The 17546-nt window shown below is 60.2% G+C and overlaps 2 protein-coding genes across 3 annotated transcripts in view; one reads left to right on the top strand and one right to left on the bottom strand.

The window, feature by feature from the left end:
- Positions 1-6441, top strand: part of PACSIN1 (protein kinase C and casein kinase substrate in neurons 1) — a 55382-nt gene extending 48941 nt beyond the window's left edge. For both annotated transcript variants that reach the window (XM_058554566.1, XM_058554567.1), the window contains exons 4-10: positions 555-790; positions 1158-1313; positions 1409-1584; positions 1999-2119; positions 2218-2345; positions 2995-3182; positions 3671-6441. In XM_058554566.1, the coding sequence (XP_058410549.1) occupies positions 555-790; positions 1158-1313; positions 1409-1584; positions 1999-2119; positions 2218-2345; positions 2995-3182; positions 3671-3780 (1115 nt within the window). In that variant the 3' untranslated portion in view covers positions 3781-6441. The remainder of the gene's footprint in view (positions 1-554; positions 791-1157; positions 1314-1408; positions 1585-1998; positions 2120-2217; positions 2346-2994; positions 3183-3670) is intronic.
- Positions 6442-9067: 2626 nt separating this feature from the next.
- Positions 9068-16395, bottom strand: SPDEF (SAM pointed domain containing ETS transcription factor). The gene is made up of 5 exons (XM_058554585.1): positions 15960-16395; positions 13631-13828; positions 12243-12290; positions 11988-12134; positions 9068-9777 (listed from the first exon to the last, which is right to left on the bottom strand). Exons 1-5 carry the CDS (start codon positions 16393-16395, stop codon positions 9599-9601), a joined length of 1008 nt encoding a protein of 335 aa, XP_058410568.1. The 3' UTR covers positions 9068-9598.
- Positions 16396-17546: the final 1151 nt, after the last annotated feature.

The raw sequence follows: 17546 nt of genomic DNA, 5'->3' as shown, positions 1-17546 counted from the left end.
GTTAATGTTTTTCTCTTCCACTAGACTCTAAACGCCATGAGGGCAGGGGCTTGGCCCATACTGCCTAGCACAGTGCCTGGCCCAGAGTTGATGCCCAGGCTACAGACGAACAAATGACTGTGGAATGTTTGGTCCCAGTGGCCTCCTGGCATCTGTCACCAGTTGGTTCTTCAATTTTACCTTCAGCCCATATTCCTGGAGCGCCTATTGTATGCCTGCTGCTGTGCTGGGCTTGTGAGAGCTCATGGGGTCCAGGCTGCCCACTATGGGGCTCACAAGCTGATAGGGGAGACAGGGAGTAGGCACAGAGGCAGATGCTATAAGAAGAATTCAGTGAGGGCTGTAGGCTGAGGTGTGTGACGATAGAGCAGTCAGAGGCTTCCCAGAGGCGGTGGCTATACTTGGGCCCTGGGAGATAAAACTATAGGGAGAGCAGAGGAGGGCATTTTTGCTGCCATGGGAGGTATGGGGAAAGCCTCAGAGAAAGGAGGCATGAGGGGGCCCTCTGGGCAGGGGGTGATGAGGGCCTGGTGACCCCATGGTCATTTCTCCAGGCCCACAGTATGGCAGCCTGGAGCGGGCCTGGGGTGCCATGATGACGGAGGCAGACAAGGTGAGCGAATTGCACCAAGAGATGAAGAACAGCCTGCTGAACGAGGACCTGGAGAAGGTCAAGAACTGGCAGAAGGACGCCTATCACAAGCAGATCATGGGCGGCTTCAAGGAGACCAAGGAGGCTGAAGATGGCTTCCGGAAGGCCCAGAAGCCCTGGGCCAAGAAGATGAAGGAGGTGCCCGGTGGGCGGCTGCCGCAGATGGGGCGAGGGTGGGCGGCCGAGCCCAGAGGGCAGTTTGATCAGAAGGAGGGGTCCAGAGTGCTCTGCCCACAGGGGAGCAGCACTGCCTTCCACTCCACAGATGGGGCAGGCTCCGCAGTGTCCAGCAGGAGGGTGTCCACAGGGGCAGCAGGCAGTGCCTTGCAGGGAAGCATCCACAGAAGGGTGGGCCCTGCTCCCAAATGCCTGGACCTGGGGCTGCGTCCCTTCTGCCTCTGAAGACCGTGTGCTCACAGCTCCGGGCAGGTGGGGGGAGTTGATGAGTGACCATGTTTGCTCCTGCTTACAAGTAGGAGCCCGCCCCGTGCCCCTCTCCCCACAGCTAGAGGCAGCCAAGAAGGCCTACCATCTGGCCTGCAAAGAGGAGAAGCTGGCCGTGACTCGGGAGATGAATAGCAAGACGGAGCAGTCGGTCACCCCTGAGCAGCAGAAGAAGCTACAGGACAAAGTGGACAAGTGCAAGCAGGATGTGCAGAAGGTGCTGGCCAGCCGGGCCCCGAGCGCCCCTGGAGTGGGTGGTGGCTGGGAGCTGCAGGCCTGGGGCTCACACTTGCTTTGCCCTGGTGCCCGTAGACGCAGGAGAAGTATGAGAAGGTGCTGGACGACGTGGGCAAGACCACACCCCAGTACATGGAGGGCATGGAGCAGGTGTTTGAACAGTGCCAGCAATTTGAGGAAAAGCGGCTAGTCTTCCTCAAGGAGGTGCTGCTGGACATGAAACGTCACCTTAACCTCGCTGAGAATAACAGGTACCTGGCGTGGCAGCGTGGTGGGCACACGCACGGGCAGCAGAGGGTAGGACGGGTGTGCAGGGCATCCCCGGTGGCCCTGTGTTATAGTGACAGAAGCAGGGAGGGAGGCAGAGCTGTAGGGGCCAAGAGGGAAGAGGCTGCAAAAGCAGTGGCTGCCTGGGTGCAAGCTGACGCACAGTAGGTACTCAAGATACATGCTTGGATGGATGGGTGAGTGGCTAAGGTGAGGATGGAGAAGGGTGCCCGCTGCGCCTGCCCGGGGCTGTCCACACGGAGATTGCTTCCTGGGATGCCCGCCTGATTCCTAGCTGGGGGGCATGCCAGCACCCTGGTCCGTTGAGTAGGCTCCAGCCCTCACCAAGGACAAGAAGGGGCCATGGTGCCCCAGCTCCCCATCTCCCCTGTGCACAGCTATGTCCACGTGTACCGGGAGCTGGAGCAGGCCATCCGAGGGGCCGATGCCCAGGACGACCTCAGGTGGTTCCGCAGCACCAGCGGCCCTGGCATGCCCATGAACTGGCCCCAGTTTGAGGTGAGGAGGTGTGGGGATGGGGAAGGGGAGTCTGAAAAGCTGGGAAGGGGCCTCAGGGGGCAGCCCCCCAGACTGACTGCTCCCCTGGCGCCCGCCAGGAGTGGAACCCAGATCTCCCTCACACCACCACCAAGAAGGAGAAACAGCCTAAGAAAGCAGAGGGGGTGACGCTGACCAATGCCACTGGGGTAGCGGAGTCCACATCCCAGGCTGGGGACCGTGGCAGGTGAGTGCCTCCTAAGGAGCTTCCTGGGGCCAGAGGAGCCCACACACTCGGGCAGCAGAGTGTTACCTCAGGAGACAAGAAATGATCTAAATCCCAGCAACCTCGTGCTCCTCTCAGAGACAATGGCAGCTAATCCTTTGAGAGCACCTACTGTGTGCCAGGCACTGTTCTAAGCATTTTCCGTATAGTAACTCATAGAAGCCTCCCAGCACTCTGAGAAGTGTGTAAATATTCCCATTTTACAGATGGACAAACTGAAACCCAGAGAGGTTAAGTGACTTGTCCAAGGTCACACAGCTAGTTAGTAAGCCTCAGGGCCATGATATGATGCCCAAGAGGTCTGGCTCCAGAATCCTCACTATTAACCACTAGGTTGTACTGCCCCTCTCAGACGAGCCGTCAGAGGTTCTCTGGGTTCCCCTTCAGCACCCCCTCACTCAAGGGCTGAGTAATAATGCTAATAGTCCTGCCTCACGTCTGTTTAAAGAGCTGTCAATAAGTCACTGGCCCTGGACCCCCCTTTACAAGGCCCATGCCTGCTCCAGCCTTGGTGGAATTTGGGGTTGGGAGGGTTTTGGTTGGTAGGAGGGGGCAGCCCTAGGGACGTGGTGGAAGGCAGTTCATGCTGGGTCCTCTCTCTGCGTCTCAGCGTTAGCAGCTACGACCGGGGCCAGCCTTATGCCACCGAGTGGTCGGACGACGAGAGCGGGAACCCATTTGGAGGCAGTGAGGCCAACGGGGGCTCCAACCCCTTCGAGGACGACGCCAAAGGAGTGCGTGTGCGGGCGCTCTACGACTACGACGGGCAGGAGCAGGATGAGCTCAGCTTCAAGGCTGGTACGGAGGGCGGGGCGTCCGAGCCCGGCGTGGGGCGGGGCCTGGTGCGTGGGCGGGGCCACAACCTGGAGGGTGACCTGTGCCGCGGGGCCGAGAGTCGAATTGGAGGGCAAAGGCAGGGCCTGAGAGTGGCAGCTGGGTGCCAGGGGCGGAGTCTGGATCTGCAATTTGGGTGGGCGGGGCGGGGACATGGATTGGGGGCGGGGCCTGGGGGCAGGGGATGCCACGAGGACGGACAGGACCCGGGAAATGAAGCTGGAGGCGGGGCCTGGCTTTGAGGGCAGGGCCGGGCCCCAGATGAGATGAGTGTCCTGGGGCAGCACGTGGGTGTCTGGGTGTGGCTGGGGCTGGTCTCCGGGGGCGGGCATTGGGGCAGGGGTGGGCACTGGGATGGGCCCAGCATACTAGTAGATATGGAGGGCAGTGTGGGGCTGGGGGTCACCCCTCTCTGAGCCCCTGTCAGTGAGCTCCCCTGTGTCCCCTTCTAGGAGATGAGCTCACCAAGCTGGGCGAGGAGGATGAGCAGGGTTGGTGCCGCGGGCGGCTGGACAGCGGGCAGCTGGGCCTCTATCCCGCCAACTACGTGGAGGCCATCTAGCTGCCCTGCTCCCCTCCCCACTTCCCCTCCGTCCTCGCCCACCCCTCCCCTTCCTGTCCACTCTTGTCCCCCTCCCTTTGCCATAGAGTTCCAGACATATTTTCCGATCAAGCTTTTATTTTTTTAAAAGTCAAAACAGAAGAAAACAAAAAATAGAAAGAGACGGAGCATTTGCAGGGCCGCCTGGAGGCCAGGGTGGTGGGACTCTGGTGAGGGCCCCAGGATAGGTGAGGGTCTTAGGACTTAGCCCAACAGAGACATCACCACATCTGCTCTTCAGATCCGGCCAAAGAGTCTCCTGAGCCCTGAGGGATGTCTCCTGGACCCCTCTGTCCCACCTTGCTCCCCCAGCCCACTCCTCCCCACCCAGGCTACCAGCACCTGCCCCCTCCTCTGGGCCTGGTCTCCTGACCTCTTCCTCCTGCCCCACCCCACTCCCCTTCCACCACCTGCTCTCAAAGGCGCCCCCTCCAGACCCCGAGAAGGGGGCCTCCCAGTCCTTGGTCTTCCACTTTGCCCAGGGGAGTGCCCTTCTTCTCCTGGCCTCACCCCTCAGGACCAGTGGGGCTGGAGGAGGAATGGCCACCCTCCTCTTCCATGGCCCCTAGACTCCCCCAGACACGAGAAGAGGCGAGCGGAGTCCGTGACAGTGTCGCTGGGTGTAGGAGGGGGAGTGAAGGGGGAGCAGGCCCTCAGCCCTCCCACCGCCAGGCTCAGCTGAGGGACCAAGGCCCTGCTGGGGCCCTTCTTTCCAGCTGTCATCACTGGGCACAGGCTTTTCCTTGGAGCCACACCCCTCTGTCCCTTGCAGAGACCCTGCCCCTCTCATAAATCCTCAGGCGGCGGGGCGGGGCCCCACAGCCCAGGGCAAAGCCAGCAACAGTAGCAGCCTCCTCCCATTTCCTGGGGAGGAGGGCATCTTGCCCACCCACCCGACCTCCCCCCATGTCCATCTCAAACCACAGACTCACTAGGCTCAGCCAAGCCTCCATGAGACCCAGCTTTGTGGCCTCCCACCCCTCTCTCCCCTTCTCTGGCCCGCCTGGGGAGACACTGCGGGGCCCATGGGAGAGTCCAGCCTGGGACCAGCAGGTGAAAGCCTGCAGCCAATGGGAGAGGCACGGGTTTGGCAGGAGGGAGGAGCCCTGGCCTCAGGAGCAGGACAGTCACCAGGTCTTTCTTCCTTGTCCCCTTCCCCCCAACCCTAGCCCTAGCCCCTGGAGCAACATTCCCCCTGCTGGCAGCCCTGCCATATCACCAAGCCTGGGTCCCCGTTAAAGGACTTTGGGGGGTGGGAGGAGGCAGAGGCCTGCCCAGAGCAGGAGCGTTTCCTCTGGTTGGTGGAAGAAAGTGGTGCTGGGTACTAAGTATCAGTACCCCAGGAGAGGGCGCAGGGTGTGAGCCAGGCAGGACAAGACCCCCAGAGGCGGGGAATGGCTGGAAGAGGAGTCTCCTGGAACCTCTGGGGTGAGGCTCTGAGACTTCCTGCAGCACTAGGTGACCTTCAGGGCTGAAGCCACTTCTGGGCCTCGGGACTGCAGACACCCTCTATCTCCCACAGCTCCTGGCCCCCTGGGCCTCCAGGTAGAGGCAGTGTGATACTGTCACCCCTCAGTCCTCCCTTGCTCCCTGCTTCTTCTCCCAATAGCCCACTGTTAGGAGGTCGTGGACCCCAGCCTCAAGGCCCCGACCCTGCTGTGTGGCCACAGGATCCTGGCAGACTCTGGCAGGGGCCTGAGCTGGGGCAGGCCTCCCTCAGGGCCAGGGGAGTTGGGGAGTGGGGACAATGGCACCCCCAGGGACAGGCAGACTCCCCCCAGCACCCCCTTTCTTGTCACTGCTCTCTGGGCCTCTGCTGCAGCCTGAGCTGTGCCCGAAGCCCCTCAGAGCCTGAGGCAAGATTTTGGAAGCCCTCAGACTCCAGAACAAAAGCCCCTCAGCCTCCCCCCAGGCAGGAGCTGGGGTTAGGGGCCTCGGCCCCTCACCCCGTACCCTTGAAAGGCAGGAAGCAGGCACCTGCACCTTGGGGCCTGGGCTCCCCCTCTCTGTGCCAGTGGCTTCCCGGCACATGGGGAGGGGCTGTGGCCCTGGCTGGACCCCAGGCCTGTCCCCCTCAGCACTCTAGTTGCCCACTCTGGGGCAAGGACTCAAAACCCCATTCATTCTGAGCAACCATCTCCACGGCCCCATTTGGGACCACTCTCTCTTGGTCCCCAGGCTCCTCAGGACCCTGGAGTGGGAGGGTCTCACACCTGACAGTCCCCTGAGCTCCGGGGCCCAGCCCTACCTGTCAGTGCTGGTGTCAGGGCACTCAACACCCAGTGGGGGGGGCCACGCCCCTCACCGTGCCCACTGCCTCCTGTAGCCCCCGCCCCACCCTTGATGCTGCACAGGCCCGCCCTGTGGGGCTCGGCGACTAAAGTGTTTCGTCCCCGTTCACCACCGTTCTGCGGCCTGGCTCTGCCACACCCACCGTCTGCCGCCCTAGGCTTCTGACTCCATTAGTCCGACACTTGTGAAACTCCGAGAAGTGCTGTGGTCTCAGCAATGCACCTGTTTTGTACATGACTGTGTAATTTAAAGGTATATAAATACAAATATATATATCTGTAAGTTGTGATTGTATGACTGTGGATAAAATCCAGAACTGTGTCAACCTGGCTGGACCGTGTTGTCTTGAGTCATGTGTCTTCCGAGCCCTGAGAGTTGCCTGTGGTCGGGATGTCTGTCGGGAGGTGGGGCCCAGCACAACTTGGTGCTGTCCTGGCTGGTCACCAGCGGCTGGAGGACTGAGGGCTGGCCCCTTCACCTTCCAGAGCCCAGGGCCTGTCTGTACAGAGGAGGTTACATGAGCTGCTCTCTGAGGCTCTTGAGCTGTGGCCTTTAGGGTCCCGGGTGCTTGACTGACCAAGAGAGCTTGGGTATTTGGGGTCCCAAACTCACGGTTCAAGGGTGAATTTGACCCCCAAAGAGGTTTCAGTTTTTAAGGCAAAATTCTAAAAGTGACTGCTGAGGCCTGTGTTTCCCGGTAGTCCACAGTCCCAGGCTCCCTATGGTGTGACATCAGGCCCTGCCACCCTTCCCTGTGTCTTGCCTGCATTTCTGTGTGGGACCCCTGGGAGGGCTCCTCCAGGAGTGTTTCTCAGGGGAGGGGGCAGGACCGGGGCTCTGGGCGCTCAACTCTGTTCTGCCAGGCCCAGGCCCAGGCCCAGCCCCTGCCCCAGCCCCTGCCCAGGCCCAGCCCCTGCCCCTGCCCCAGCTTCCCCGCCCCTGGCGGGATATCTCCTGGGACAGGGCAGGAGTCCCAGGTCCAGTCCCCGTTCTGCCATCAGCTCCCTGTGTCCCCACCCCATCCCCACCGGGGCGTCAGCTTCCTGCTGGTTAGATGTCTCTGGGAGGCCCCTCTGGCCCCCCGGCAGCCCCGGCAGGCCCCACACAAACCCACTACTCAAGGCAAATCTACTACTGTCTCCTCACCTCAGCTCTCTCCCGGCCTCAGGGCGCGCCCAGGGCAGGGAGCAGGGATCAATTGGGTTGAATCTGTTCCCCACCCCATCTCCTTCATCTCTTAAATCCGCCTCTAGTGACAAGCCCCTGGTTTTAGCCAAACAAGGACTCTTCAAATAAAGACAAAGTTTGCCTCGTCTGACTTGTGCAGGCTGTTCCACACAGCTATGGGGAGCCCAGGAGGTGGGGTCCCATGAAGAGGGTCAGGGAACAACTAGGCTAGATGGGGTTCTGACAGGCAGGTGTGCGGAGGAGGAAGAGGAATCCGAAGTTCACTGCCAGCATACAGGGTGTCTCTGGATGGGTGTGTCCCTGCCAAGCAGACGTGTGCCTCGTGGCAGATCCACACAACAGGGAGCTGCCCCACCCAACTCCCCACAGCTCCCCTTTCTGGAGCGGCTCCAGCTCCCACTCCTAGCCCCTAATCCCCCTCTCCTCCCCCGCATCCCGGCCTGAGATGAGGCCTCTCCAGGCCCAGGCCCAGCTGGTGGCTCCAGGGACTCAGCTGGGGGCAGGGCGGGCAGGCTGGAGACAAAACCAGTTGAACAGAGCCGAGCTGGTCCTGGCCAGGGTCCCAGTCTGCCCCCTCCTTGGGGGTGGGCAGACAGCAGGGGCCCAGCGAGGCACAGGCCTGCGGCAAGGCCCCCTCCTCCTCCGGGTCCAATCCCAGCTGACAGATGCCAAGGTGCTGTTTGCTCACTGCCAGGAGTAAACTTTCTTCTGGAGACAATAAAATTGCTGAGGGCAGAAGGCAGCAGGACAGGGCAGCATTTAACCCTCAGTGGTCTGGGTGGCCCTGGCTGGCTCCTGTCCTGTCTCCTGGAAGCAAGTCATCAGAAGCTAAGGGTTACAGAGGCTAAGGGCACTGACCAGTCACGAAGCAGGAGGCATGGAGGGGCAGAGAGAGCCCTGTCCTTGTGGGTTCAGTTCCTGGTTCTGCCACTGATGGGCTGCAGGACTGTGAGCAAGTCTCTTAGCCGCTCTGAGCCTCAGTTTCATCCTCTGTAGAATGGGGGAGCAGCCCCTCCCTCACAGTTTTGTTGGGAAGGCTAATGACAAAAAAGCAGTGGAAGCACCTAGTGGGTAGTCAGCCCTCAGGACACGTGAGCCCATGAACGAATGTGAACGAAGCACGAGGACGCTGAGTGAGTTGCTTTGCCCGGGAGACTGGGTGGTGGGTCCTCATCTCCGCCAGCACACGCGCGCTGTGACCCCACACCCTTTCTCTGTCACGTGCTCGCCCCCTCACACCCCGCTCACAGGGCTCGCAGCCTCACAGAGGGCGCTGCTGGGTCTGTGACCTTGCTCAAGAGGGAGAAACCACAGATCAACTGAACTCTCTTCGCTGTAGAGCCAGCGTCCTACGAAGGGGACTGAAGCGCCCACCCTCTCCTGCACCCCTGCTGTCCCACCCCAGAGCCCCCTTGGTTGGCCAAGCAGATACAAGGGCTCTGGGACCCCTCTCAGGAGAGTCAGCCCCCTGGCCCACCGCAAGCAGAAAGCCCTGATCTACAGCAGAGCAAGAGGGTGTGGAGGACACCGCCTTCTCTCCAGTCCTATGGTAGACCATCTTCAACCCCAGGGCCCTCCCTCCTTTCGGCCCACACCAGGGTGGGGGGAGATGAGACCCATTCCAGCTCCTCCTTGGCCTTGAGGACTCACTGCCTCCCTCCCACAGCTTCTACCAATCAAGTATTCCTTTCCTTTTAGGCTCAGTTCAATGCCACCTCCCCAGGAAGCCTCCCATGACCACCCCAGGCCCCTGTGACCACAACCACAACCACTTTGAGCACTGATGGCCTCTGAGCTGTCCTGCTGACTCACTGCACAGACACTGGGGTGGTGTCAGTTCTCTGGTATCTTTATTATCTGTTCCCAGGGGTACCCCTGGCACCCCAACTCAGGGGTGCGGACGTCTCCAACTCAGGGGTGCACCATGCATCCATGGTGCAGGATGGGCGGCACAGAGCACTGGACTTCTAGTAGCCTTGGCCAAGTCACTGCCATTCTGCCGGCTCTGCTCTGGAAATCCTGGGGTCAGAGGCTCGGGTGGAGGGAGGGCCCTCCCTATTCACCCCTGCTCCCTCCATGCCCTGGGGGGCTGGGCACGTGATCAGTCAGGCCTCAGGAGGAAGCATCCCCACTCAGGCCTCGGAAAGCTGACTTATGCCCCTGGGAGCGGTGGGCCGTGCCCTCCCTGACCTTGGACTCAGAATGCTGGCAGATGCCGGCCCTCTCCCTCGGCTCAGGGTCCGGCCAGGGCAGGAGCAGGCAGGACGGAGGTTTCAGGCCAAGGCCTGGCCCTCAGCCCTCAGATGGGGTGCACAAACTGGTAGACGAGGCGCTGGGAGATGTCGGGCTTCCGGATAATGCCCTTCTTGTAATACTGGCGGATGGAGCGGCTCAGCTTGTCGTAGTTCATGGCGGGCCGGTTCTTGCGGATGCCCCAGAGCCGGGCCACCTGGGCGGAGTCCTCAATTTTGAAGATGCCTGGGGGAGCAGGAGGGGCCGGAGAGAGCCAGCCGTGCAAGTGGAGGGCAGGAAGGAGAAAGACCGAGACCAACAGGTCAGTCTCTCAGAAGGCCGAGAGAGCCAGTGTCGGCTGGGGCAGGGGCCAGGCTGTGGGGGCATCACACCTCCTCCCAAGGCTGTGGTGAGGATTAAAGAAATGCGTGCAGAGTGTGCCACAGGCCCAGTAAGTGGTAAATGATACTGTGGAGTCACAACCTCCTGGATGCAGGGGAGCCAGTGTCCGTTAGTGGGTTATTTGGGGCCTGGAGGGCCTGGCCCTTGCCAGCCTCTGCTCCTGTTGTAGGGTTTGTCCTGTGGGGCTCCGGGCTGTGCCCAGGGCTCATTTGGCAAGGTTACCCCCCACCCCCACCCCCGCTGCCTTCCCCTTGCAGTTCCCAAGCCTGAAAGACCTCTTTGCATTCTCAGATACTTCAGCCCACGCAGCCCTTTCTGGCAGGATTAATTCAGAGGACGTGGTGGAAAGAGTTGGAGCCAGGGTGACCTGGGTTTGAATCCTGGCTCTGCCATTTTCTACCTTTAGAAGCTGCCTGAGGCCCCTTTTTTCTGTCGGTAAGAGGGGGTTATAGTGACTACCATGTTGTTGAGTGTTTACAGAAAGTGCTTAGAGTGGAGCCTGAAGGAAGTGCCTCTTGGGACGGGCTATTACATTGTTAATACCCCCAGTTCTCAACCTAAGACCTCCTGGCAAGGCCTGGGTCAGCACACCCCCTCCAGGCAGCCTTCCCAGATCACCTCCCTGATGTCCTTTCCTAGAACTCTATCATGGGACTGTCTCCCCAGAGGACCGGCTCCCTCTCAGTCTCAAATATACACACAGGGTCACCACATCTTGTGCAGGAACTTCTCTACCCCCTCCAGCACCTTCTCATCCTCCCCACTTAGCTCCAAAGTCACCTCCTCCATGAAGTCCTTCTGGACCCGGGCACAGCTGCCCCCACTGCCCCGTCGCAGCCCCGACATGCTCTGTACACCAGTTCATTTCACTGCTAGTTCTCCTACAAGACTGTAGGACCCTCGAGGATGGGGGACAGCTGAATCCTCCCGGCACCCTCAGAACATTCTCTGTAAATGTCGGCTGAGCAAGTGCGGAACCAGAGGAGGTGCTCAATGAAGGTTTGTTGGATGAATGAATCTAGTCCATTTCACAGATAAGAAGACTGAGGTCCAGGCACCCATAGCTACTGATGGCAGAATGGGGCCTGGAACCCAGGTTTCCTGGCTCTGAGCCTTTTCCAAAACACTCACATGCACACCGTCTAGTTCTGCACTGTTCACTGAGGTGAACAGTGCCACCAGCCACATGTTTGAGCCCTTGAAATGTGGTGGGTCCGAACTGAGATGTGCTGTAAGTGTAAAATACACACCAGATCTCAAAGACTTAGTGAAAATATCTCGTTAATAATTTTTATATTGGTTATATGTTGAAATTATAATACTTTATAATATTAGGTTAAATAAATTCACCTGTTTAAAAAAAATTTTTTTTTTTTGTGAGGAAGATCAGCCCTGAGCTAACATCCATGCTAATCCTCCTCTTTTTGCTGAGGGAGACCGGCTCTGAGCTAACATCTATTGCCAGTCCTCCTCCTTTTTATCCCCAAAGCCCCAGTAGATAGTTGTAGGTCATAGCTGCACATCCTTCTAGTTGCTGCATGTGGGAGGCAGCCTCAGCATGGCCGGAGAAGCGGTGCGTCAGTGCGCCCTGGGTTCCGAACCCCGGCCGCCAGCAGCGGAGCGCGCGCACTTAACCGCTAAGCCACAGGGCCGGCCCTAAAAAACTTTTTTAATGTGGCTACCTATCGCATAGGTGGCTCGCACTGTATTTCTCTTTGGACACCATCAGGCTCCCCGGTGAAGCTAGGATGTTTTAGGGCAGAGACTGTGTCCCGTTCTCAGCAGTTTTAAGCCCCTGCTATGTCCCAGGCGCTGTGCGGCGCTGGGGATCCCAAACAAGAGCTTGGCTGGGGGACGGACGTGGCCTTAAACTGCGCACAGACTCCCGTCCCGTCCAAGGACGGCAGCGCGTCTGGCATTCGGGGCCAAGGTGGGGGCAGCTCCACCCCTCTGCCCGACCCCCGATCCGCCCCGCGCCCGGTGCCGGGAGGGAGCCCGGCGGGCCCCCGCTGACCAGCGCCCCGGCCCCCGTGGCCCGCGCGGGCCGCGCTCACCCTTCTCCTGGTTGAGCCAGCGGATGCAGCGCCCGTAGCTGTGCGGCTTGAGCAGCAGCTCCTTGAGGAACTGCCACAGGTGGATGGGCTGCCCGGAGCAGGACGAGTCCACCTCGCTGTCGGCCCAGCTGTCCTCGCTGGGCGAGGCTGGGCGGCCAGGGAGGGGAGCGGTGAGTGGGGGCCCCCTGCTTCAGTGGCAGCCCCCCCTCAACTCCAGACCCCGGGCTGGCCCCTCCCTGCCCAGCGCCAGCTCACCACAGAAGTGAATCGTCCCCGGGGAAGTCCTCTCTTTCATCCAGGCCGCTGCGGGACAAGGAGAGAAAGTTGGGGACCCAGGAGAGACCCCATGGGTCCAGGAGGGCGTTGGGTGGGGCTGTGGGGCCACAGAAGCCCTCCTGCGGCTGGAGGTTCCCCTCTGGCTCCCCTCCTCCTGCCAGTCTGGGAAGACAAGCTGTTTACAGAGGTGCTGCCTGGAAGAAAATTGAGGATTTGGGAGCTGGGAGGGGCCTTAGAGGCCCTGCACACAGTCCTTGTGCAGACTGGAGAGCGGAAGGGCCTTGCTCTGTCTCCCTTTTCTCACCTGTGAAGTGGGGCCAGGACCCCCTCACAGGTCCTGCCAGGATCCAGGGTGATGAAGTCTGCACAGTGCCCTCCCACTGCAGAGTTCACCGAGCTCTTCCGTCCCCTCCGCCTCTCCTCCTGGCCCCTTCCCCATCTCTCCCACCCCCAGACCAGGCAGAGGGGGCAAAGGCAGCCAACGTCTGCCCACATACCACCCGGCTCTCAGCCTGGCACTGTCCACTGCCCTTGCAACCACTGGTCTCTGACTGGGCATATGAGTGGGTCTTGTCCCCTTATTCATCCCAGACCCCTAATGGCAGGGGCAAGCACTGGCATGGATGGCTCTGTGCGGGGCACACTGTGGGTGCCCAGTGAGATTGAGACGATTTAAACATGAAGGGCTTGGCACACAGCCATTGAAAACAAGGCAGCTGTATAGATACTGATGGGGAACAAGATCCAAGATACACTGTTAAGCGCAGAACAGGGTGATACTCTGATACTATTCATGTTTTAAAAAAGGGTAAAACACACACATATCTAATTGCTTGTATATGCACAGACTTTCCCTGGCAAGGCAGCCAAGAAATGGTCACAGTGGTTGCCTCCAGGGAGGGGATTGGAAGGCTGGGGGTCAGGAGTGGGAGGCAGAGTTACTTCTCATGGTAGACTATTTTTCACTGTGGTCTTTTTTCAATCCTGCACATTTATTACATCATTACTTCTTTAATAAAAAACAAACAAACAAAATAACAAGAAGACGAAGAGGAAAGGCTTCATGGTACCCACGGTCCCCGTTGGCTCTGAGATCCTGTGTCCTCGACAGTCTAACTTCCCACGTGCTCTGCCCTAAGTTCTGGGGGCTTGACCAGGGCTGGGAGTGGGTCGGGGCTGGTGAGTTCACCCAGGATACAGGCAGGCAGCTGCAACTGGGGCTGGGATTCAGAACGGAGCCCCGACTGAGACCAAAGGGCTTCTTCCCCAGAGGAGAGTAACCTCCTGGCCGACATCATGGCCTAACTGTCCCCATCGGGGCCCCTGGCTTGGAGCCTGGGAGGGACCCCACCCACGCCATGTCCCACCTGATTTCCAGATGTCCAGATGGGCGTGCAGCACGTCCCCACCCAGGGGCGAGCGCTGGCGGAACTGCTCCTCCGACATGGCACACAGCTCCTTGCCCCCCAGCTCCTGGAAGGCCTTCCCCACGGGGGGCAGCCGGTACTGGTGCTCCGTCCACAGGAGCCACTTCTGCACGTTGCCAGGGCTCCAGTCCACAGGGTCTGGGCAAGAGACACTCCCTCAGCCCCAGGGGCTGCTTGAGGGCACCCCCCCAAATGTGGCCCGCTCTGCTCTGATGGGGCGCCAGTGGGCACTAGTGGTCTGGGACCATGCACTCCTGGGGTGAGGCCAGGCCAGGCCTGACAGGCCTTGAGGGGCCCTGTGGAGGGGGGTACCCAAGAAGAGAGGGGAGTGAGAGGGAGGAGCCAGGGCCCTAAAAACAAACTCAGCTTGGGGTAGGGTAGCCTGGGGCCTCTGTACCCCCCACTGAACCCAGACCTCGAGTCCTCTCAGACCTTTCCAGCCTCTCCAAAGGACCTTTTGGGGAGCCTCAGCCCTGGAGGGGACAGTGACATTAAACCAGAAACACCCGAGCTTCTTTCCCATATACCTCTTGCCTTCCCCAAACCCCTCAAGGAACCAGAGAAAAACCCAACCAGGAATTAGCCCTCAACGCCCGCCCCCAACTCCCACTGTATTTTACAGATGAGGAAACTGAGGCACAAAGACTTCCATCCCCTTGTCCAACACCCAACAGAGGGCTGGGCGCCTAGTAGCTGCTCAGTGCACGTGCACCGACTGAATGAGTGTCAGGGCACAGGGTGGTCATGGGGCAGCTACAGGCCTCAGGGGCCGGGAGGGGAGTCACTGGCTGGGTCCTAGATGTCTCTCTAGGGAGCTGCTCTGGGGGGAGCCCGGCAGGGCACACGGGTGGGGGCTAGGCTGTGGGCACAGTCACAATGGGACCTCCAAGAGAACTTCGTGATCTAAGCTGGTGCCCCAGCCGGGTGACCTGCAGACTGGGCTGCCCCCACTTAATAAACCCATTTTCCTCTCCAGGGTCAAAGCAATTTGTTTCTGTTCCCATTGTTCAGAGGGCAGGCCCCTCCCCAGGCCAGTGTGGGAGCGGAGGCCCCATGGGAGAACCTCCCTGGGGGGGCCAGGCCTGGGTATTGGGCACCCGGAGGACTGGGGCATGGGCAGGAGCTGCCTCCAGGGGACACCAGTTGGGACTGCTGGGGGGCAGGGGCTGAGCCCAGATGACTCCGGGGAGGAGGTACTGGGCCTGAGGGATGCCTGAGACCCCTCCTGTGTGAAAGCAGCACAGAGAGTGGGACGTTCAAATGCCAGGATCCGAAGGCCAGGAGGTGAGCCAGGCCTGCCCAAAGCTGGAGAGACGATGGAGGAACAGGGGCTAGAGACCCAGCAGCCCCTTGACCCATGGCATCAGCTCCACAACCACACCTTCTAGGCCCTGGCAGACACACTCACGCCCAGCCTCCTAATGTCCCCTCCGTCATCACCACTGGACCAGTGACACATTTATCTATTTATGATCTGTTTCCCTCACTGTATTGTCAGCTTCACGAATGAAGGGGCTTCTGCGCTGTATTTATCACTCAATCCCCCGGTGCCAGAACAGGGCCTGGCATATAAAGAAGCTACTGTTTCTCGGGCATCTATCATGTACCAGGTGCCAGCCTAGGAAGTGAGGATGTAGCGTGAATAAAACAAATGAAATCCCCTGCCCTTGGGGTGTGTACATTCCAGGGTGGGAGACAGACAGTAAACAAGATAAATAAATAAAATACACAGCATATCAGATGGTCTGTGCTGTGAGAGAAGGAAAGCAGGCAGGAGGAAAAAGAGGCGGGGGTATAGGCAGCAATGTCAATAGCGGGGGTCAGGGAAGGCCTCATTGAGATGGTGCCATTTGAGTCAAGACCTAAAGGAGGTGAGGGGTGAGCCAGGTTCTAGGGTGAGGGACCAGCAGGTGCAAAGTTCCTGAGGTGTGAGTGTTGTGGAACAGCAGAGACAGGTGTGGCTGGAGCAGAGCGAATGAGGAGAGTGGCGATGAGCCCGAGAGGAAGTGGTGGGCCAGACGGTGGAGAACTCGAATTCACTTCATCCATCACCTACCTGGGGACACTGGGCTGGTGCAGTTGGGGCACAGAGAGGGCTGGAACCTTGCCAGCCCAGGCTCACAGCTGCTGTGTGTCCTGGGCTGATTGTACGTGTAGAAGGACTGGCATCCTGGGGCTGCCTGAGGCTGGGCCAGGCAGCGTCCCCCTCCCTGCGACCTCAGCTCTGCCTGCGCCCGCCTTATGGAGGCGGGCGTGCAGAGGGGCTCACCTGCGGTGATGTTGAGCAGCTTGCAGGCCGTCTCGATGTCCTTGAGCACCTCGCCCACCACCATGGATTGCACCTGCTCCAGGGAGTGCTCCTCCAGGGTCAGCCCGCCCGGCGCCAAGTCCAGGCTGCCCCCAGGGGCCTGGCTGTCGATGACGGGGCACTGCTCAGGTTCCTCAGCCGGCTCGTCCCGGGGGCTGGCCCCGGGGCCCTTGGCGGCCCAGCCGCTGTCCTCAGGGTACAGCATGTCAAAGTAGGACAGGTAGAAGGCGGACAGGCCCTGCTCGGGTGTGGCAGGTGGGCTGGGGCTCCAGTCCCGGCTCTCAGGCCCTGCTGCCCCCACGGCCCCCTTCTCCAGGCCTGTCCTCAACCCAGTGTCAGGGGGCAGCAGGAGGCGGCTGGGGGCCACGCCGCTCAGGCCCGGGCTGGCGCTGCCCATGCCGCTGCTGCTCGGCCCGGCGTCTGCGTCTGCAGAGATCAAAGAGGAGGGAGAGTCAGGTTCTGGCTGCTTCCCCGTCCCCGTGGGGGCTGCTAAGCTGGTTACAGGGATGAGGGGCCCAGTGGGCAGTAGCTGGGCCTGGGAGAGAGTTGGGGCTTCCGGGTCACTGGGCAGCTAGGCCAGGGCTGGGCAGACTGGCCTTCTGGCTGGGAGAGAGTGAGATGGGAGGAGGGTAGGACTGTAAATGGACAACTCCCTCTCCCCCAAGGGAGCCAGGTTGGCTGGGAGCAGCCAATCTTGACACATGTCATGTGCTTTGAACAACCTTCTGGGGTTCTTGACCTCACGCAGTCCTCACAGTGGAAGGCACGATTAGCCCCATTTGGCAGATGAGCAAACTGAGGCCTGGACAAAGAGCCTTTAATGTCCAGCCCTCTGTCTCTCCGCCGGCCCACACCCAGATCCTAGTCCCTGCCATTATGTGGAAGAAGTTCCTTCTGAGAGCTAATCTAAATCTTTCCTGCTGTAGCAAAGCTTGTTTTCTTTTTTTCTGCCCTTGAAGTGGATCAGGAAGGGAGAAGGATACCACCATCTTCACCAGCCAGGTGAAGGAAGAAAGGAGCAAGGGAGGGGTGTGGCAGGGTAGAATCCCTTCACGAGTTGGGGAGGAGGGGCCATGTCCCCCTCCCACAGGGCCATTTGGGGGGCGTGAATAAATTCCCAGAGTCATGCTGCTGAGGTGGCCACTGAGCAACTACTTGCTGGTGTGCTTGGCCCCCGCTCAGGGCTGGGTTCCTGTATGCACCCCACGTGGTCCTCCCCTGAAAAGTGCAGCCCCCAGGCCCCTCCCTGCTCTCAGAGCCCTCTCCTCTCCCCTCACGCCCTGGAGGGACGTGCAGCTGCCCGAGGCGGTGCCCACGTGCTGACCTCCAGGCCCGGCTTTCGGGGGGGGAGGGGTGCAGGGTGTAGCGGGGCAGGGGGTGGTGAGAAGGCCCAGGCTCCGGGAACGACAGAGGCCCTCAGCCACTCAGACACCCTCTCCTCCCTGCCATTGGGCTCAACACGAGGACCTGGAGGCCTCCCTTCCCATCGGTCACCCAGGATCTGCTTTGCCCGGCCTTTTCTCTGAACCCCATATTGGAGTATGTGGT

The sequence above is a fragment of the Diceros bicornis genome, chromosome 14 (genome assembly GCF_020826845.1).
Source record: "Diceros bicornis minor isolate mBicDic1 chromosome 14, mDicBic1.mat.cur, whole genome shotgun sequence".
NCBI classification, from domain to species: Eukaryota; Metazoa; Chordata; class Mammalia; order Perissodactyla; family Rhinocerotidae; genus Diceros; species Diceros bicornis.
Note: the sequence above shows the minus strand (reverse complement) of the source record. Positions and strands in the feature narration are given on the sequence as shown.